Below are 22,684 nucleotides of genomic sequence, written 5' to 3' on the forward strand. Positions count from 1 at the left end.
TTATGCTTGTCCCAGGTATAAAACCCTCAAAGACTCAAAATAAAATGAACAGGATATCTATATTTAATATATCATATTTATTATGGAAAACAATATTATTTGAACACATTTCATGTTTTGCAAGGTGGGAATGTAATTTTAATACTAAATGAGTCTGTAAGTGTTAATTTAAGTAAAGGATAAGTTGTGAATTACAGGAGTTATGTATGCTGTGCAATCATAGGACATACCATTGATGTATTCCATTAAAAGCTGTCATGTAATCGCATTGATTAGAAGTAATTTAATGCCAGTTGGCAATGTTCCCCCACACATGCTACCAGCCTACTAAATATATATTTTCTTTTTAACAGTTTCAGCCCTACTTGTGTACTAGATAATGATGGTTCACATCGCTGTACAGATTGTGATACTGGATATACTGGTAGATACTGTGACAGGTAATAAATGCCCTTATTCTCCTAACTGTAAAGTGCTTTATTTTCACTTGAAATTTATTTACACTAAAGGGATGAATCATTGAATATATAATCCATTGGAAATACCATTTTTCCTGCATTTTAAATTCAACTCATCAATAATCAGCAAAAATTTACCTGATACAAAACAGCAGAAATGTCTTTTCAGCAAAAATCAATTCCAGCTAAAATATTTTTCGGTATTACATATTGTCAGGCATGTACAGTAATCTTGATTTTCTAGTCTTTATTATGTGATATTAACTCAAATTTCACAGCTGTGAGGATGGTTACTATGGAAACCCTAGCACACTAGGAGATAGATGTGAAGAGTGTGATTGCAATGAACAAGGTGCTACAAGTCAGATCTGTGATAAACAAAGTGGTCAGTGTGATTGTGAACCAGGACTGAGAGGAAGAGCCTGTGATGTATGTCAAACTAGACATGTGTTAACCCCAGAAGGATGCACCTGTAAGTATTTATAATTCTGAGGTCACACATCTTGGTTCATGCCCCCCATCCCCTCAATGTCACACATCTTGGTTCATGCCCCCCGCCAATGTTGCACATCTTGGTTCATGCCCCCCTCATTGTTGCACATCTTGGTTCATGATCCCCTAAGGTAACACATTTCGGTTCATGACCCCCCTAAGGTACCGGTAACACATATTGGTTCATGCCCCCCCTCAATGTCACACATATTGGTTCATGATCCCCTCATTGTTGCACATCTTGGTTCATGATCCCCTAAGGTAACACATTTCGGTTCATGACCCCCCTAAGGTACCGGTAACACATATTGGTTCATGTTAACCCCAGAAGGATGCACCTGTAAGTATTTATAATTCTGAGGTCACACATCTTGGTTCATGCCCCCCCCCCTCTCAATGTCACACATCTTGGTTCATGCCCCCCTCAATGTTGCACATCTTGGTTCATGATCCCCTAAGGTAACACATATTGGTTCATGACCCCCTCAATGTCGTACATCTTGGTTCATGACCCCCTCAATGTCACACATATTGGTTCATGACCCCCTCAATGTCGCACATCTTGGTTCATGACCCCCTCAATGTCACACATATTGGTTCATGACCCCCTCAATGTTGCACATCTTGCTTCATGACCCCCTAAGGTCACACATTTCGGTTCATGACCCCCTAAGGTACCGGTAACACATATTGGTTCATGACCCCCTCAATGTCGTACATCTTGGTTCATGACCCCCTCAATGTCACACATATTGGTTCATGACCCCCTCAATGTCGCACATCTTGGTTCATGACCCCCTAAGGTCACACATTTCGGTTCATGACCCCCAAAGGTACCGGTAACACATATTGGTTCATGCCCCCCCCCTCTCAATGTCGCACATCTTGATTCATGCCCCCTCAATGTCACACATATTGGTTCATGACCCCCTCAATGTCGTACATCTTGGTTCATGACCCCCTAAGGTTACACATTTCGGTTCATAACCCCCAAAGGTACTGGTAACACATATTGGTTCATGCCCCCCCTCAATGTCGCACATCTTGGTTCATGCCCCCCTCAATGCCGCACATCTTGGTTCATGACCCTATCCCCTCAATGTCGTACATCTTGGTTCATGACCCCCTCAATGTTGCACATCTTGGTTCATGACCCCCTCAATGTCACACATCTTGGTTCATGACCCCCTCAATGTCATACATCTTGGTTCATGACCCCCCAATGTCACACATTTCGGTTCATGACCCCCTAAGGTACCGGTAACACATCTTGGTTCATGACCCCCTAAGGTCACACATCTTGGTTAATGACCCCTAAGGTCAAGCGTCTTGGTTCATGATCCCAATAGTCTCACACCATGGTAGCACACCTCTAATGTGACAGTCTCCCCATTGATTTTTAAATATTGCAGTGTTCTCCACAAGGGGTTTTAGGTGGGCGGCCCGCCCATCAAGTTGTACGGCCGCCTGGTAACTCTCAACACCCGCCCACCAACGTACATCCAGCTGAAATTATTTGTAAAAAGCTTGCATTGTTCTTCCCAAGCCTAAACAAAAGAGTAGTTGCCCAACCCTTTATTTTGCTATTGTTCCATGAGTACAAACCTAAACAATGACCACTGGAAGTCTGCAAGCAGTTATCGAGTGTATTCATGGCAATGTGTCAATCACCTGAATTCATTGTCGCCCGACATTGTTGCCACTTATTGCTCACGATACACAACTACAGTGGTTTCAATTTACAGCTGTATTTTTAATAATCGTCTTCCGATCACGAAAGAAAGAAGTAAATAGGAACGAAATGTATATGCACAGAAAATAAACAAATATATTAGCAGATTGCGTGTAAACTCGAACAAAAATTAAAATTCTAGCCGTATTTACAATGTTCGCTCGATTTTCATCACGAAAACAGCATGGAGAAGGCAAACTGGTGACCTTTTGGCCTACCGCATTCAACGACCGTCGGCCACCCACCGTTGTTGGCGCTGTAACGATTTAGTATCTAAGTTGCATAGGGGAACAACGCATTCTGGGTGTTCGTGTACTGAATTCGGAAAGCGGTAATAAACATCAAACATGGCTGCCGGATTAGTTTACCGCGAGTATTTGTAATTGAATAAAATTTTAGTTAACTTTTCCACGTACTTTTTTCAATTTATCCATTTTTTATGCTTAAATTTCGAGAACATAGCAGATTCTTTTATTTTACCGATTGCTAGCAATTTTTCTTGAATTCCCAAAACAACGTGTGAAAACGCAACGTATCGTGACCGTACATGCGTAAATGCCGCCTGTCGGCACGGGTGAGTACTGATGCCACAAATAAAAAATGTTATGAGTTTTATTTTGACAAATCGTTCGTTTGGGCGTTGGGGACAAATCACCTTGTATATTTTCTACATTAATGTTTTGTACTTGTTCTTGGTTACTCGAATTGCATTTCATGAACGCAGAATAATTTGCGAATGTATAAATCACCGATTTCAAACTGTTTGCATTTCGTAAATACTAATAGTGACCAATCTGTTTGTATTTTAAAAAATTGTAACATGTTTCAATTAAATTAAAAAGAGAATAGTAAATAACTTAGTGTGTATTGCAGTTCATGACATAAATGCTAGAATACTGTATATAAATGATATGCAAATTAATATGCAAATTTATGCTAATTAGGCCGCCCACCAGCTATTTTAGATTGTGGAGAACACTGTATTGACAATTTCAAAATAAATTTAGTTATTCTGCTAGTCTACTTATAGGCCAGTTAAGCATTGTAGATCTTGTCCAATCATAACCCTGTTGTTTGTGTTACATTTCAGCTTGTGACGATACTTGTACTGGGCTATTGCTAGATGAGATAGAAGCCCTGACAGCAATGCTAGAAACACCAAATATTACCGGAATTGTTCCTGCACCATGGCCAAGACTTAGGGCTTTAGTTAATGAAACTGAAATATTAGGGGTGAGTGCAATATAGACTGAAATTCAAACCATTTGAAAAAATCCAGGCTTCACAGTAATGCACTCATGTATAGGATTGATGTATGCGTTGTGTTCTGTTATATTTTGTCACCATCTAGCAACTTCAAGATTAGTTTATAATGTTTATAATGTGTTCTATCACCAACTTATAGGTATTGATTTATTTAATCACCTAGGACAATATATAGGTGGATTGCCCTTTTGCAATCATGGGCAAATTATGATGCTGTGGCTATTAAAATTCAAAGTTCTTAAAAAGCAACTTTTACTTCTCTGTCCACAAATCTAATAAAAAAACGACTACAGTTCTAGAAATCTCAATGCATACCCTTGGTTTATAAATTATAAATTCTATTGGACTAAATTTTAATCAATGGAACATATAGTCTATATGTCTAAGATTGTACATTGTCTACCGTATTTGTTCTATTAGAAGTGTATCTCAAACAGAGGGCCATATTATTAGACAACAATGTTTTTATTGGTGGGGTTATTAAGTACATTTAACTCATACTGATTGGCTGATACTGAGATTTAATGGCTTTTACCATAAGCATCTTCACTTCTAATAGAGCACACACAGAATTGCTTACTTCTCCTATGTTTGCTTGATTGCTAGGTGGGTTGAGTTAATAAGCCTGGCCATTTGTTTCCCTTTAGTAAGTTGTGATGTTATCTTTACAGCCTCGATTAGAATCATACAAGAATGCAAAGAAGGCAGCTGCTCAGATTGTGATGTCATTGCCCACCGGTGTGAGTGGATTACAAGATGAAATGGATGAGTTATTGCAAAGGGTCAGATTTTAATTAATTATTTGGAGATTGCGTGGAAATATTTTACTGTGACTGCATCTTAGACTTGATCAATACAGTCAATTTGTGTCATTCAAGAATTTTATCAAAATAAATAAAAATAAATAATAAAATAAATAAAAGCAGATGAAATGTTGCACCAACATTTTTCATGAGAAAAGATGGCAAAAAAGTTTGGGTCCAGACCATAGTTTTAGTATAAAATAATATTACATCACACGGATTATGTAGTTGAAATGTGGGACTTGTGGTGACAAATTGGTTTCTGTTTGTTTAAAACTCTAGCCCAAGTTTATATGCTCTTATTTCTTGTATCCCCCAATATTTCTGGAAAAGAAACCTATTTTTGGAGCCAACAGACACAAATTTGAGTCAATTTTCAGTTTTTACTCTAAAAGATTCGGCTATTTTTGTCTCAATCTTGTGAAGGAAAGAGCAGATTATAAACAGGACTATTTTGTGAATTTGTGATGAAAAGAGGGAACTGGGAGTGAACAGATTATAGGATTGGAACGTTCATCGTTAATAAAACATTCAGCAGATTATAGCAGATTATTAATCCCAAAATGTTTTCATATTCTGTAAAATTGTCACTAAATTTCATCATCAATTTGGACCATACAGTGTCTGCTATTGCTATTCATTTTTTTTCAAAGATTTGTCATTTTTTATCAACATTTTACTTGGGGAGAAGAAATCAACAAAATCAATTTGTAGATGGTGCCAAAAGTTCATATCTTTTGCTCAAAGGGTTAATATGTCAGTGTATATTTTTATATCCATGTAGTCTTACTTATTCAGTTTTAACTTTGTTTTTTAACAGTCTGAAGAAATGAAGGATAAATCTGGTCAAGTGAATGATCAAACCAGTATTAGTAATGATAGAGCAATGGATGTTGAAAAACTACTCATGGATACGTTAGCAAAATTGAAAGGTGACATACAAAATATTAACATCTGAGAATTATCAGAATAAATGAATTTCTGCTCAAATGAACGTCGGCCGCAAAAATCGAACAATTTGATGTTGAACTTGAATTTCTTTAGTTTGTCTTTGACAGGGAAATATTGCGTTTGAATACCCTTATTTCATCGAAATTGACCGTCATCAAATGTGTATAGCACACTATTAAGCGTGGAAATATCCTCTAAAATACTTTTCACGTTTGTCGAATTCAACGCGATGGTTGACGCGACTATGACGCTATGACCTTTGTTTGTCTTATTTTTTCGTTCAATTTCACGCATAATGCAGAATCTCGCAGTGAACGGGAAATGGTCTATTGTGAAGTTTTTTGGGTTTGTTTGTGTACAATCCCCACCTGTCTACCGCATGTGGCGCACTACATCGGTAAACAAAATTAAAAAAAAAAAATGTCCAAGATAACAAAATGCATAGATATGCTATATACTGAGTTTTTTCATTTTTTTTTTAACAGGCCTCATTAATGAACTGGAGAAGCTTGTTGACAGTCTGTCTAGTCAGCCAGCGATGGAAAATGAAGCCCTTTTACAAGAGGCGCAGGACATCCTTGATGAGATCATGGCCAGAGATTTCAGTGATCAAGAACTCGCTGCAGAGGACGAGTTACAGTGAGTAGTTTGAAAATTATTTTCACTGAAGGAATGATTCAGTGAAAAAGAAATCCAGCGAATATATATTTTACATTCAAGTCATCACAAATCGGTGCAACTAAATTCCATTCAAAACACCCAAAAAATCTTTTCAGCGAAAATTAATTCATGTAAAAATACCTTTTTTCCTATTTTAAACATTCAACTCGGTGAAAATAACCTTCTGACAACACAAAAAAATTACTTCTCAGCAAAATTTAATCATTAAAGAAGTAGGAGTATTTTATAGTAAATAGATTTGAGTATTTGAGGCAATCACAGGTACATCTTGTGAAAGCCACCTACAAAATTTGTTTCATTTCTTGATGATGAATTATCTTTAAATATTGCAATATAGATCGGCGAAGGATGCTCTGAAGAAAGCTAAGAAGAAGTTCATGAGGAAAGTCGAAGAAAACAAAGAGTTAACTGACCGTGTTAATGGTACTCTAATGGATCTTATGATGAAATTCATGGAGTTAATCGAAGAAAGTCAACAATCAGAGAAAACATCAGACGATGTTATAAAACAGAATGATGCCAATAATGACATGATTAATAATATTCAGGTTTGTGTTGCCATGGAAATAAATTTTTTCATTGGGTATTGACTTATGAAAGTCACTGGTAAGGATTTGTTGAGATTGCCATGATGGATAGAAATTCTTATTTGTGGCATTATTTTTACTTCATTCGTAAGTACCGTAAAATCTGTATTAGAAGCCGCATCTCTAATAGAAGTCGCACCCATTCTTTTTGAACAATTGAGAACCAAAAATTCATCATTTCTCATATGTGTAGATGCTCTAATAGAAGCCGCATCCCCTCTGTTGCATTGTATCATTTCAATAGAAGTCGCGGCTTCTAATACAGATTTTACAGTACTACATTCATTTAGTAAGTGACAAAGGTCTTCTGTTGTTTCTATATGGTATTTACTTATATATGGTTGTTATATTTTGACTGTAAGAACACAAGGCCCTCTAGAAAAATTATATGTACTAATAATATATACACATAATGTAAATAGAACATAAATTAGTAGTTTTCTTCTTTTCAGGATAAAATAAATGAGATAAAAAAGAACCAAGGTGAGATTGTTGGAATACTAGACATGGGAAGACAACTCTTAGAAGATGCTGCGGATCTATTAGCTGAGGGATATGTAGCACTTGAGGTATGATTCTGATGACTCGGTGGCCCTCAATGGCACTGGACCACTATCACAATAGACCATTTTTCATTCACTGTGAGATCATTTTCGCTGGAATAAATTTTCGCTGAAAAGGCTTATCGGGCGTTTTGTGTGGAATTTATTTTCACTGATTTTTGATGAGTTTAATGTGAAATATAGGAACAAAAGTATATTCGCTGGATTTTATTTTCACGGCATCACCCCTTCAGCGAAAATAGCGAAAATAAATTCCAAGTGAAAATAAAGTATTCTACAGTATGTGGGAAATCAAATGTAAAAACAGAACAAGCATTGCATTATAGCATTGTACCCGATTCTGCCATAAATTCGCCCTCTGCCTTTAGACCAAACATGCAACAAATTAGAACAGTTGTTAGGTTTTTACATGTACTGTAAATGCATTAATTATTCACTGGGTTTTAATTTCGCTACAATAACAAAATAACAATAAATCTCATATTTCTTTGACAAATTCGTAAAAACACAGTGAATATGCTCGAAACATCAAAATAATGAAACTAAATATCAAATTGGGACAATTGTTAGGTTTACATAGTTTATAGGGATTTTATTAGCAAATCTATGTAGAAGGCACTATAAGAGGTGTTTAGTTTTGACGTAAATCCAGTTGCTATTTTGGATTTGCTGTGTTTTACCGTAATATCAGGGGTTCTTCTAGAAAAAAAATGCAAGAGGGAGCAATGCAATTCAGCGGCGCCACCAAGTGGGAGAGATAGGGTTCTCCTTACCAGGGTGTGAAGTTTTTGATAATTCTAAGTTAAAATGGAGCATTCTATGGCTTCCGTGGGCCAAAATTACTATCAGACTGGCCACATGTGATCCCTGGTCAATCAGAATTTTATAGTTGCCAGAGGATCTGCTCCCCAGGGTAAGGGGGCGCATGGCCATGGCATGAGAGCACTGCACCCCTGTTCCCTTGTTTAAAAAAATCCCTGGTAATATGATACTACAACCTTATATTCCATAATGATAATATAGTGGAAAGGATGAGGAACAATATACATGTATTTGTTTCAAAAATTTTGCATTGTACAGTACGTGTTGAGGCAAAGAGTGGCCAATTTTGTTGGTTTTTTATGGATTTCGCTATTTCTTGTTCTTTATTAGGAGACTGTGGTACAGGCTGAAGGTTTGAAAGATTCGTTGCCTGATTTGAAAAACAAAGTTGGTCTGCTACAACAGAATATGATTGGACTGCCTGAACTTGTTGTTAGAGCTGAGAGACATGCTAGAGAATTAGCTGATTTCGCTAATTACTTAGAGGAGTGAGTATGATGTTGTTTCAGTGTGATCAGATTTGTTGGTACAAATTCAGAATTATATCGATCCATTTCAACCTTGTAACATGATTAAATTCTTGACATGTACAATAAAACTGTCTAACAGCGCCGCCAGTGGCAAAACAGAGAAATGACAATTTTATTTTAGAATTCAATAAATTATGAAAGAGATTGTTTTGATCTATCAACATGAATATTAAAAAAAAATGTGTTGCTGAGGGCAACGTTATGTGTTAATAATTGTGACTGAAGAGAATAGAACTTCTTGCAATTATATACATACATGTATCATACCACCTGGGGAATGCTATAATTGACCAATCACATGGGTGGGATGCCAACTTGGGAATTAACTTAACCGGATTCATTTTCCACTCTTCTGACCAAAAAAATTTCATGTATAGTTTGTTTCAGGATACTCGTGATTTAGCAGAAATTCCAGTCCAGGCAGCTGAAGTGTACAATGACATAGTAGAAACTTTGGATGATGCCAATAAAACTGCCCATGAAGCAAAGATGCTTGCTGATGAGGCTTTGAAACAGGTAAGAAGATTGTTGTCTATTTCTGCCACCACATGATGAGAAATCGTTTCAAGCTGGGTGAAACATGTGAAGCCATGGAATATTGTCAGATTGTAGTATTTATATTATTACCGGTAGTCCCATTTCAAACGCAGTTAAAAAACACAGACTTATGTGTTGACCTTGGTGTGTCCATTCATCAGTCTCCAGCTCTCGGACATGCCTTGTCTGATCACATTTGCCCTTTTCACCACCAGGCTCCAACCAACATTTTTTCACACTTAAATATTTCTGGAAATGACCCCTAATTTTGTAGACAACAAACACAATTTGAGGCAATTTTCAGTGTTGACTAAAAAAAATTTGGTTATTTTGTCCCAATCTTCTGAAGGAAAGAGCATACTATAAACAGGACTATTTTGTGAATTTGTTTCCACGCCAAGTTTGTGTACTTAAATCCCAGTGAAACAGCTCAAAGCATCAAATTGTAAAGTACTTGCCAGTGAAAATAGTTTTACAGTGACACAAATATTACCAAATCTGATGATTACTTGTTGCTGTATGTGTAGGCTTCTGAAGGCACAGGTACAGAAGAGTCTTTAGCTGACAGAGCTATGAATTCCAAAGCAAGAAGTGAATCCTTAGTTGAAGGAGCAGAAAAGAAGACGGACAAAGTATTAGAACTAGAGGACAGATTAGAAGATGTGAAAAAGGATATTGATACTATCAAGAGTTCATCAGAAACAATCAAAACTACCAATGATGCCATCAAAGCTGAACTGCCAAATTTTGATAAAGGTGAGATGAAAATACGGTGATCGTAATACTTTGTCTTGTTTTATGTCAATCAATTTTTGTACAGTTGGATTATAACAGCTTACAATTTCACTGAACATGTTTTTACAATGTGTGAATGCCATTTGATTGATTACTGTAAAATACTTCATTTTCGCTTGGAATTAATTTACTCTATTTTTGCTGAAGGGGTGATTCATTGTAAATAAAATCTAGCAAATATAACTTTTTTCCTATGTTTGACATTCAACTCATCTAAAATTGGTGAAAATAAATTCCATACAAAAGTCCTTTTCAGCGAAAATTTATTTCAGCTAAAATAAAGAATTTTGCAGTATTATAAATATTCAAGTTTATAATTGAATTTATTGTACATGCCTTCAATATACATTTTATATGAAGTATATTAAAACATTACATCACTGCATGAGCTCATACAATGTCCAAGTGCCGTTTGAAATTATAAATAATTGATATTTTAATGCCTTAATCTGTTTCAGTGCCTTCATATGAAGTTGGCAGATAATAAATTAATTTGACAATAAAACTTATGAATTTGTATTATTGCCAATTATTATTGTCGATGCATATTCGTAAGCCCATCATTGCAAAACAAGGTGTAATTTTGAATTATGGAACACAGATTGTGTCAACCACAAAAGTTCAAATTGTCATTCTCTTGAACCATACTATTTTACAAATACATAACCCAAATGTTGCTAATACTCAAAAATAATTGTTTCAGAGTTGAGCCAGAAAGCACAGGATGCGTTACAGAAAGCACGAGGAGCCTCCGTGGCTGCGGCTGCTGCTAAGCAGAAGACTCAAGACGTTGTTGATCTTTTACCAACTCAAAAACAGAAATTTGAAACTCTGCAAGACAACACCGTGAACACAAATGAGAACATGGATATTGCTGAACGAAGCTGTAAGTTAAGAGAAAAATATAAAAGATTAATTATTCCGTCTAGAGATTGAAAATTCTAAACTGTGATGTCATCACATTGATGTTTAATTGTCCCTTTATATTTGCAAAAAAATGTCATCAATGAAAAAGGATTTCACTAAATTTGTATTATTCAATTTTCAGTAAATCGCGTGCAAAATGCCCTTGGCCAGCTTCAAGACTTAACAGATACCATGGCAACCAAAGCAGCTGCTATCCGCCAGCTGCAATCTTTGATGGCGAATAATCTGACTGAGATTAAGGATAAAATAGAACAAGCACGAGGTCAAGCTAAGAGTGTAAGTTAATTTATTCAAGAACTGAGGTTGGCTGTATTGCCTTAGAATTGAGGTTTACTGTGATAACCTAGAACTGAGGTTGACTATGATGACCTAGAACTGAGGTTGACTAAAATGACCTAGAACTGAGGTTGACTATAGTATAGTGACCTAGAATTGGAACTGAGGTTGACTATAGTGCCCTAGAACTGGAACTGAGGTTGACTATAGTGACCTAGAACTGGAACTGAGGTTGACTATAGTGACCTAGAACTGGAACTGAGGTTGACTATAGTGACCTAAAATTGAGGTTGACTAAAATGACCTAGAACTGAGGTTGACTATAGTATAGTGACCTAGAACTGGAACTGAGGTTGACTATAGTATAGTGACCTAGAACTGGAACTGAGGTTGACTATAGTGACCTAAAACTGAGGTTGACTATAATGACCTAGAACTGGAACTGAGGTTGACTATAATGACCTAGAACTAGAACTGAAGTTGACTATAATGACTGAGAACTAGAACTGAGATTGACTATAATGACCTAGAACTGGAACTGAGGTTGACTAAAATGACCAAGAACTGGAACTGAGGTTGACTAAAATGACCAAGAACTGAGGTTGACTATAATGACCTAGATCTGGAACTGAGGTTGATTATAATGAACTAGAACTGAGGTTTATTACAGTGACCTAGAACTAAGTCATATTATGATGACCTAGACGTGAGGTTTACAATTGATGTCCTAAAATTAAAGTTGACTATAATGGCCTAGAACTGAGATTGATTATAATAACTTACAACTGAGGTTTATTACGATGAACTAGAACTGAAATTTACTACAATGACCTAAAACTAAAATTTTCTACCATGACCTTGAACTGAGGTTTACCAATTTACACTATATAATAAAACTTTATTTTGACTTCAATTTATTATATCTCATAGGAGTACTATAAAATACTTTATTATGAATGAATTAGTGAAAATAAAATCCAGCGAATATACCTTTTTTCCTATATTTTACATTCAACTTGTCAAAAATCAGTGAAAATAAATTCCATACAAAATACCCAAAATGTCTTTTCAGTGAAAATTAATTCCAGCTAAAATAAAGTATTTTACAGTGAATCATCAAAAATTAAAAAAAACACACTTAAAATGCATGTCTCCCATAGTTTGAATGTAATTTATGGAGCTGTTAATTTACAATTTTTATAAAAATTAAATTGAAGCTAAAATGAAGTCACCACCTGTATAAATATAGCTAATCTACATAGACAAAATACACAAGTTGCTAATGAGTTGTGCTCATAACATATATTAATGACAATAAATATTGTTTTCAGATTAAAGTATCTGTGGGATCCAGTGCCACCTGTATCCGTGCTTACAGACCTGAAGTATCTGCAAGTTTCCACAACAAGATTGTCATCAATTTCAAAACAACCACTGCAGATAATTTATTGCTTTATATTGGATCATCAGAGACTGTAAGTGAAATTGTTTTTGTTTATTAACCAGCAAGTGGTTGCTCGTTTGTTGTATGTACTTTTCATATGGTTTGTGTATACGGTAGATTATGACTTGTGTGCGATTTTTCAAAATAAATTTTTATATCTTTTACATATTAAACCAACCAGCATTTCATAGCGTATTCTGTAGACCTGTTGCCAATAAAATTATCTTCATTTTGTTCAAGTTTAATGAAAAATTATAGAAAAACACCTAAATTGGATTTTTACACCAAAATATTGGTGCGAAAAAAATGATGGTGCTTATAAGTGTTGGTTAACATATATTTTTTTATTTCCCACCAAAAAGTTGTCATGATAAAAATTTTTCAATGTGTTTTCATCTGTAGGCTGATGATTACATGTCTATGGAGACTATCCAAGGTAAAGTGAAGTTTCAGTGGGATGTTGGTGCTGGTATTGGAAGTGCCACTCACCCATTGAGTGTAACTGATGGACAGTGGTATAAAGCAGAAGCAGAAAGGTAAAACACTCGTCCTCATTTGGAACTGAATTTAAATATATTTGATTATTATCGTAAAACCTGTATTAGAAGTTGCATTCCTAATAGAAGTAGCACCAATTCTTTTTGAATAATTGAGAACCAAACATTCATAATTCTCATATGTGTAGATGCTCTAATAGAAGCCACATCCCCTCTTTTATATTGTACCATTTTAATAGAAGCCACGGTTTCTAATACAGATTTGACAGTAGTATTCATTATAAAAAATGTTATATCATAGATATTGGTATAAGAAGTTATAAAGCTATTTATATCATGATGCGTATAAACTTTCCCATAATGCACCATGCTCAATTTTGAATTTCTCCCTCGGAATATATTTGTAAACATGCTCCAGAATATGCTCAATTGATTCAGAATTTTCCTCCCATAATGCATTGTACATGTATGCTCAGTAGTTTTAGACCGCACGATGACATAAAAATTACGTGAATCTTCTTGATTTCTAGGAATGGACGTGCTGGTTCCTTGTCTGTACAGCTGTCTACAGCCAATACTGAACCAGATATTGTGATTGGTCAGGCCCCAACAGGGTATACAGTCTTAGATATTGATAGTAGTAGTGATCTATTCATTGGTGGTGTACCTGATAATTTTGAGGTATGTAATCACCCACAAATATACATGCTTGATCCCATAATCTGCGCTTGATCCCATAATCTGCGCTTGATCCCATAATCTGCGCTTGATCCCATAATCCAAGCTTGATCCCATAGTCAGCGCTTGATCCCACAGTCTGCGCTTGATCCCACAATCTGCGCTTGATCCCACAATCTGCGCTTGATCCCATAATACAAACTTTGACCTTATCAATAATAAGAGTTGCTGATGTTGACTGCTTGATAGGCTATCCTTGCACTGACTTTATGTCTTTCTTATAGAATAATGCATTAAGTGTGAAGTTGTTCAGTGGATGTATTGGTGAGACACTCATTGATGACAGTGTTGTGGGATTGTGGAATTTCAAAGACTCTGAGGGAGAGTGCAGTGGCTGCAAAGAAAGGTACATCACACAACAATATATCTTCAGATGTTGCTGTTCTAATGGTGCATTTAACTGATGCAAACAGTAAAGGATTAGTACCCTACTTTGTGTTTCATTGTCTTCTGTCATCACATCCACTGTTACTATGGTTACATAGATCAGGGGATTAGTGAACAGGAGGAGAGAAATGGAACACTATTCTCTCTCAGACCTTAGTAACCATTCATGTCTAAGGTCAACTATGTTAATAATTTGATATATTTAGCTTAGCTTTGTCTGTCATCGTTCGCATCAACTTTTCATTTTTTCAACATCTTCTTGAAAACTACAAGCCTGAATGCTTCGATACTTGGTGTATATGTACCTTGGACAGACCTCTCAGATTTATTCATTTCGTGATATCTTTAATTCTCTCATTTTGGTGAATATTTTTTGTCTTTTTTGGTAAAAAGTCATATAGTCATCTTCTTGATGAAAACCGCAAGTCTGATGGATTTGTTTATTTCGTGATATCTTCAATTCTTTAATTGAAATGTGCAGAGCAGAGCTATCTTAGTTGAGAGGCTGCTTGTTATAAAATGAGGATAAGTAGATCACTTTAATCTCACAAGTTTGGAAAAGACAAAATATTGTAGCAGTGATCGATTTATTGGGTCTTTTTGAAAGCTTCGCAAAATTTTTGCAAATTCTATCTACATGAAGATCCTCAAACCAACATATCAGATGAAATTGTACATTTCAACCAGACACTGTTATTAAATGTGTCATATTTGTTTTGAATTCAGTCCAAGACCATCTCCTACCGCTGATACATATCAATTTGATGGAACAGGTCATGTGATCATGCCTAAGATACGTAATTGGAATACGGAAACCACAGAATTACAACTTGATTTTAGATCGTTTGATGAAGATGCACTGTTGTTTTATATAGCTGCTGAGGACAAGGTAAGATCAGTTGAGAAAATAGTTAATAACAAATGCAGGGTAATTGTGTTGCCGTATGAGGCTAGTCGATAGGCTTATACTGTGTAGGTTGGTGCTGTAGCCAATCAGTAGTATCATGCCCTCAACCTAATGCATACCCTTTTAGTTCAAATAATTATAGAATTTTGTTATGGCATCCATTGTCGAATAAAGTTGTTTCCATTTCAAATGTTGTGGTGTGCCAAGCTACTGGAGGCAGGTAACTGGTATCAGCATTGTTATTCGTTGATCATGTTCTTGTTGTCTTTGGTTTTCTGGTTGATTACGCTACAATCGCAGGGAATGGCCATTCTATTCTGTATACAGAGTAAGGGTTCTATTTTCACTCAAAAGATGAATTAAATTTTTATAAGTTTTATCACTTTTTCAAAAATACTATCCCAAATCTGATGTCTAAGCAGTTAATGAATGTTTTGTTAAGATAGTGTTATAATAGACTGGTTGACATTGAACTCTTTCCCAGTGTATGCCACTTAGTTGCGTGAATCAAATATATACATTTCATAGGTTTTGAAACAAGATGGTGATTTTTAATTATCTTCATCCTGCTTGCTGTTCATAAGGGTGCACTTTTATTTAGTTAATTCTGTCATGTTCCCTTTTTATAGCGCCCTCTACCATAGTTAATTCTGTTGTGTGCCCTCTATTGCGGTACACTGTTTTACTGCCCTCTATTGCAGTACTCTTTTATAGCGCCCTCTATCATAGTTAATTCTGGTGTGTTCCATCTGTTGTGCGCTCTCTACCATAGTTAATTCTGTTATACTATTTGTATGCTAATTGCTAATATTTGCAAATTTAAATTGCAGAAAGATTACATGTCAGTTGAACTGAGCAGTGGCCAAGTACTGTTTAAGTATGATTTGGGTGGAGGAGAGGCATCATTACTATCACCTGAACGATATAACACTGGTGAATGGGTGCGAGTATCAGCTAGAAGAAGAAGACAGTCAGGTAATTCTAATGACATGACCTGTGTGTATGTATGTTTCTTTATAAAATCTGATACCATATTCTATGTTTGACACTGTGACCATTTTTCTAAGATAATGGTATTATGGTAAATTAGTGGGATATCCTGGCTGCTATCCTTGTCAAACACAAACACCTCCAGAAGCTTAACCTATGATCCCTCGTAGTCGCATCTGTTAGCGTGGCCAGGTATTTTAGCCTTCCCATTGAGTCAATGGCACACTCACCCAGGTTAGAGTCCAACCCTTTGTCGGTGTTCAACCCCAGGTGGACTTGAACTTAAGTGTATTGATCACGTGCCACAACTACTATGCTCCTGATGACCGGTTATTGTGAATATTACACATGTACTTTTTATAATAAGTTTATACTTTGTATGTATATTAATAAAAAGCAGTCTGAGAATTGTCCACTTTTCACTGTACAATGATTAAAAAACATTCAACATTAAATCACCTAGTTCAAAAATGGTGATGCAACTAATTTGCTTATTTAAATCACCTAGTTCAAATATGGTGCTGTAACTAATTAGTCCCTATTCGGACTCCGTCCGTCTGTGCGTCCGTGCATCTGTGCGTCCATCCGGAGTCATATCTCAGAATCCCTTGGACTGATTCCATTCATTTTTCGCATGTGCCTAGTACTTTATGTGGGACATATGCACATGCAGTGGTTTAGCAATTCGATTCAAAATGGCCGACTTGCAGCCATCTTGTTTTTTGAAAATGTTGTATTTTGGACATGCTTTGTCAGTTGTCATTCAAACTTGGTACATAGATTATACATGTTAGGATACATGTCCATGACGATTTATTTCGCAATTGGATCAAAGATGGCCGACTGGTAGGCATCTTGTTTGTTGTTTTTTTTATCCGGTAACTGGACGTGCTCTGTCAGTTTTCATTCAAATTTGGCACATACATCATACATATCAGTGTGTTTCATAATCAGATCAAAGATGGCTGTTTTTATTTTTGGCCATATTACTACTACCCGGAACATGTGTTTTGATGTAAATAAACAATCTGTTGTATACGCCAACTCATGTTTCAAGGACACGCTCGAGACAACCCCTCTGCTTTAATATGACGAGCACAAAGAGAACTTTTAAAAATTTTACGGGGACTGTGTCATTTTCAATGACTTGTTTGAATATTAAATAACCTAGTTCAAATAGTTGGTGATGAAACTAATTTGAATATTTAAATCACTTAGTTCAAATATGGTGCTGTAACTAATTAGTCCCTATTCGGACTCCGTCCGTCTGTGCGTCCGTGCATCTGTGCGTCCATCCGGAGTCATATCTCAGAATCCCTTGGACTGATTCCATTCATTTTTCGCATGTGCCTAGTACTTTATGTGGGACATATGCACATGCAGTGGTTTAGCGATTCGATTCAAAATGGCCGACTTGCAGCCATCTTGTTTTTTGAAAATGTTGTATTTTGGACATGCTTTGTCAGTTGTCATTCAAACTTGGTACATAGATTATACATGTTAGGATACATGTCCATGACGATTTATTTCGCAATTGGATCAAAGATGGCCGACTGGTAGGCATCTTGTTTTTTTTTTTTATCCGGTAACTGGACGTGCTCTGTCAGTTTTCATTCAAATTTGGCACATACATCATACATATCAGTGTGTTTCATAATCAGATCAAAGATGGCTGTTTTTATTTTTGGCCATATTACTACTACCCGGAACATGTGTTTTGATGTAAATAAACAATCTGTTGTATACGCCAACTCATGTTTCAAGGACACGCTCGAGACAACCCCTCTGCTTTAATATGACGAGCACAAAGAGAACTTTTAAAAATTTTACGGGGACTGTGTCATTTTCAATGACTTGTTTGAATATTAAATAACCTAGTTCAAATAGTTGGTGATGAAACTAATTTGAATATTTAAATCACCTAGTTCAAATATGGTGCTGTAACTAATTACCGTAAAAACCCTCAAATAAGAGCCACTTTGTAACACTTTCATTTCTGGGTGGTGCTTATTTGAGGTAACATGTTGACAACTTTGTAGCCAGTGGCTCTTAAACCAGGGTCATCAAACTTGTTCATTGTGAAATAGGGAAGGGGATAGGCAAACACACACACAACCAAAATAGACAAGTAATTATTAATGATGTATCATTGCAATTAATTTATTCTGTAAAAATACTGTTATGGGAATAACAAATGTCAAATAAATACGACGATTCGACGTTTCATCGATAATGTGTAGCAATGCCTGAAGTCGGATTTGGTAGCACTTTCAGTGTCTGACCCTACACTCGAATCACTTGTACCTCCGTTGTACAATTGTTTACCAAGTTTGGTACGGCAAACTTTTTTCTTGAAAACTGGGAATAACTTGGGTGGCTGTGGCTGGCGTTGTGGTTGATTTGGTGACGATATAAAATAGTTTCGGATAGAATTGATCTGACCAGCAGCGACAGGAGAAGACATACTTGCAAAGCAAGCATGGAACGAATGAAGAAAATGATGCCCAATCACTTGTATTTATGGCAAAAACAATAAATAAAAACACGTTTTTCTATAGATTTTTACAGCTTGGGTACTTGGGCATTGTTTTAATTGCGCTAGACGTCTGACAGTATAGCTTTGGTCACAGTCCCTCTATCATAGAGGGACTGTGCTTTGGTTTATATTTCCTGTTTCATAATCAAGCCAGCTTATAATGATATGTTAATGATATTCACGTACTTCACAGTCCACGCAAACGGGGTCAAACTATAGCCCCACCCCTATATAACCAAATACGAAACGATACCGAGAAAGTAACAATTACATGTATTAAAAATAATTTCCTGTGACCAATCGGAGAGACGAAATCATTCACGAAAGCCCAGGCCTGTTACAAGGCATTTTCTGATTGGTACAAGTTCAGATTATTTTCAATTCTCACAAATAGCTAATTTAAATATTTGGGTCAGCGGGTCACGTAGACTTCACTTTGCTGTAAGACAAGTTGATCGCGCAAGTTTGTGGAACCATGGAACTATAAACCATGGTGGAACTAATCCATTCGACTTCAATTTTGATTATTTTCGGCAAGAGAGTCCTCTCCAAACTAATGCCAGTTATTTTGTTACTTCCCTGAAGATTTTGTCTCGAATCACCCCAAAACGAACGTCTCAAATGAAATGCAAAAAATAACCCAAAATCACGATCAGCGAGAGTGGGCTGCGTAATCATTACATTCTCACAGTCGGAGCATTACAGCTCCCTGGTCGGAGCTACGTCACGATCCCTCAAACGTTGCCAGGACCGGATTAACACCTCTGTTTCCCCCCACGCTAAGGAAAAAATCTTTTGTTTTCTGCTGACTTCCTGTTCCGGTCCGTCTGTGAGAATGTATTTTCGATACCTCCGATTTTCCGATAAAGGCGTTCTAAAATCGTGACGTTCTTTACTTGGTTATAAAGACAACATTGACAATGAATATCCATGGAGCTAAAAAAAATCTTTTTTTTAGCTCCATGGAATATCTCAACGTGATCCTTCGGTGTTTCGGCAAAAAACATACTAGTAGTTACTATGAATAGTTTGTGAATTGGTCGATTGTGTGTCAGAAATATAAAATGGACAAGTTGACAGTCACATTCACGCTCTCAGTTCATTTCTTTCGTCTATCATTCTTCCGTTCTCAATTACACAGGACATCAGGCAAGTTATGGGGATAATCTTTATTTGTCTCACACCTTCTATGGGGCAATAAACAATGCAGGGTGGAAGTGAGGCACGACAAGCTCGGTGTCTGCCAGATTGTAAACAACCTGGCGGCTGGCGCTTATTTCAGGGTTCTTATTGACAAAACCACTCAACTCTTGGTGGCTCTTAATGGAGGGTCAAATGTAACAAATTTTCACTGAGTGGCTCTTAATTGAGGGTGGCGCTTATTTGCGGGTTTTTACGGTAGTCCCTATTCGGACTCCGTCCGTCTGTGCGTCCGTGCATCTGTGCGTCCATCCGGAGTCGTATCTCAGAATCCCTTGGACTGATTCCATTCATTTTTCGCATGTGCCTAGTACTTTATGTGGGACATATGCACATGCAGTGGTTTAGCGATTCGATTCAAAATGGCCGACTTGCAGCCATCTTGTTTTTTGAAAATGTTGTATTTTGGACATGCTTTGTCAGTTGTCATTCAAACTTGGTACATAGATTATACATGTTAGGATACATGTCCATGACGATTTATTTCGCAATTGGATCAAAGATGGCCGACTGGTAGGCATCTTGTTTGTTGTTTTTTTTTATCCGGTAACTGGACGTGCTCTGTCAGTTTTCATTCAAATTTGGCACATACATCATACATATCAGTGTGTTTCATAATCAGATCAAAGATGGCTGTTTTTATTTTTGGCCATATTACTACTACCCGGAACATGTGTTTTGATGTAAATAAACAATCTGTTGTATACGCCAACTCATGTTTCAAGGACACGCTCGAGACAACCCCTCTGCTTTAATATGACGAGCACAAAGAGAACTTTTAAGAATTTTACGGGGACTGTGTCATTTTCAATAACTTGTTTGAATATTAAATAACCTAGTTCAAATAGTTGGTGATGAAACTAATTTGAATATTTAAATCACCTAGTTCAAATATGGTGCTGTAACTAATTTGAATATTTAAATCACATAATTCAATTATGATGTAACTAATTTGAATATTTAAATCACTTAGTTCAAATATGGTGATTAGTTACAATTTGAATATTTAAATCACCTAATTCAAATATGTAACTAATTTGAAGATTTAAATCACATAATTCAAATATGGTGATGTAACTAATTTGAATATTTAAATCACATACGGGTAGTTCAAATAAGGGGATGCAACTAATTTGAATATTCTAAATAACAATTCAAATTTAGTGATGTGACTAATTAGAATATTTAAATCAGCTAGTTCAAATATGGTGTTGTAACTAATTTGAATATTTTAATCACCTACATGTAGTTCAAATATGGGGATGCAACTAAATTGAATATTTAAATCACCTCGTTAAAATATGGGAATGCAACTAATTTGAAAATTGAAAATCGCATAGTTCAAATATGGGGATTGATGTTCTTATTTTTACATAGTGTTCATTCAAGGTGTGAATAATTTTTTTGTAGGGCGTCTGTCCTTGAACAATGAGGAAGTGGCATCAGGTAAATCACAGGGAACTTTGACAGGACTGACTATATCAACAGAAATGTATATCGGTGGTGTGCCAACAGGTTTTGATATCAGGTTAGTATAAACAAAATTAATTACACATCAAATGAGATGATTAATCCTTTGAGTGCAATTGTCAATTTTTGTACAGTGCCCCCCCCCCCCCCCCCACATGAAATGTTGATAGAAATTGATGAAACTGTCTTTATTTTCCAAAATTATCTGGGAAGAATTTTACAAAATATGAAAACTTTTGTACAGTATTTTGGCGTAGAAAAATGTCTCTGAAAGGGTTAGTATACTAAGCTTTTAGAAGATACTGTTAGTAGCACATGCTATTACAAAAATTACAGGCGTATTTATATTGATATTTTGAATGTTACTCCAAAGTTTGTCCATTTGACTCGCAATTAATAAAATTACAGGCGTAATGATGTTTATATTTTGAATGTAACTCCAAAGTTTGTCCATTTGACTCGCAATTAATAAAGAACTTAAAGAACAATGCATAAAAATATGCAACTTGTGTTGTTACCAACATTTTTGTGAGAAAAACAGCATTCAAATGGATAACTTGATCTGCTGTTGAATTATGTTATCGGTACTGTATGTATTTGTAACAAGGGTGTTAGGGGTTATGGGTGCTCTGTGGATAATATCTGGGTTTACTGGTCAGTAAGAAAAAATGCAGTGTTATGGTGGGTTACTTTTATATGACTTTGATTAAAAAATGTACAATAGAAGCAAGGACATATTCTATGTTAGTCTTATTTGTATTTTTTATGTCTCAACAGAACTGGTGTCAGTGAAAAGAGTTTCACCGGATGTATGCGTGAATTCTTGGTCAACCGAAATGCCCAAGAGTTTGGATCACAAAACATAGCATCGTTAGGTGTAACTGATGGCTGTATTAAAAAGGTAACATAGTAGCAAAGTTAATTGCAGGCACAGCGATTTGCAGCCTCCTTTTTTTCTACAGAAAATGTTGATGAAAATTTCAACATTATTTGATCAAAATCTGGAAGCAATGTCTCATTTTTCTCTAAATGGTCAAATTGAGTGACAATTACGGAAAATGTGAACAAATTTTGAACAGCAAATAAATTTGGTGC

At 36.0% G+C, this 22,684-nt stretch overlaps 1 protein-coding gene across 1 annotated transcript in view; it reads left to right on the forward strand.

Annotated features, from left to right (window-relative positions):
- The window catches only part of LOC100369691 (laminin subunit alpha-2-like), an 84,413-nt gene that overhangs the window by 47,803 nt on the left and 13,926 nt on the right, over positions 1–22,684 (forward strand). The window contains exons 29-49 of the mRNA XM_085492975.1: positions 354–440; positions 737–930; positions 3,773–3,915; positions 4,620–4,730; positions 5,572–5,683; positions 6,188–6,341; positions 6,721–6,931; positions 7,423–7,539; positions 8,686–8,843; positions 9,263–9,401; positions 9,950–10,178; positions 10,921–11,103; positions 11,266–11,420; positions 12,752–12,895; positions 13,267–13,400; positions 13,892–14,042; positions 14,324–14,445; positions 15,213–15,375; positions 16,224–16,368; positions 21,530–21,647; positions 22,367–22,490. Of these exons, the coding sequence (XP_085349101.1) occupies positions 354–440; positions 737–930; positions 3,773–3,915; positions 4,620–4,730; positions 5,572–5,683; positions 6,188–6,341; positions 6,721–6,931; positions 7,423–7,539; positions 8,686–8,843; positions 9,263–9,401; positions 9,950–10,178; positions 10,921–11,103; positions 11,266–11,420; positions 12,752–12,895; positions 13,267–13,400; positions 13,892–14,042; positions 14,324–14,445; positions 15,213–15,375; positions 16,224–16,368; positions 21,530–21,647; positions 22,367–22,490 (3,094 nt within the window). The remainder of the gene's footprint in view (positions 1–353; positions 441–736; positions 931–3,772; positions 3,916–4,619; positions 4,731–5,571; positions 5,684–6,187; positions 6,342–6,720; positions 6,932–7,422; positions 7,540–8,685; positions 8,844–9,262; positions 9,402–9,949; positions 10,179–10,920; positions 11,104–11,265; positions 11,421–12,751; positions 12,896–13,266; positions 13,401–13,891; positions 14,043–14,323; positions 14,446–15,212; positions 15,376–16,223; positions 16,369–21,529; positions 21,648–22,366; positions 22,491–22,684) is intronic.

Source organism: Saccoglossus kowalevskii, chromosome 18, assembly GCF_978046115.1.
Source record: "Saccoglossus kowalevskii chromosome 18, keSacKowa6.1, whole genome shotgun sequence".
Lineage (NCBI taxonomy): Eukaryota > Metazoa > Hemichordata > Enteropneusta > Harrimaniidae > Saccoglossus > Saccoglossus kowalevskii.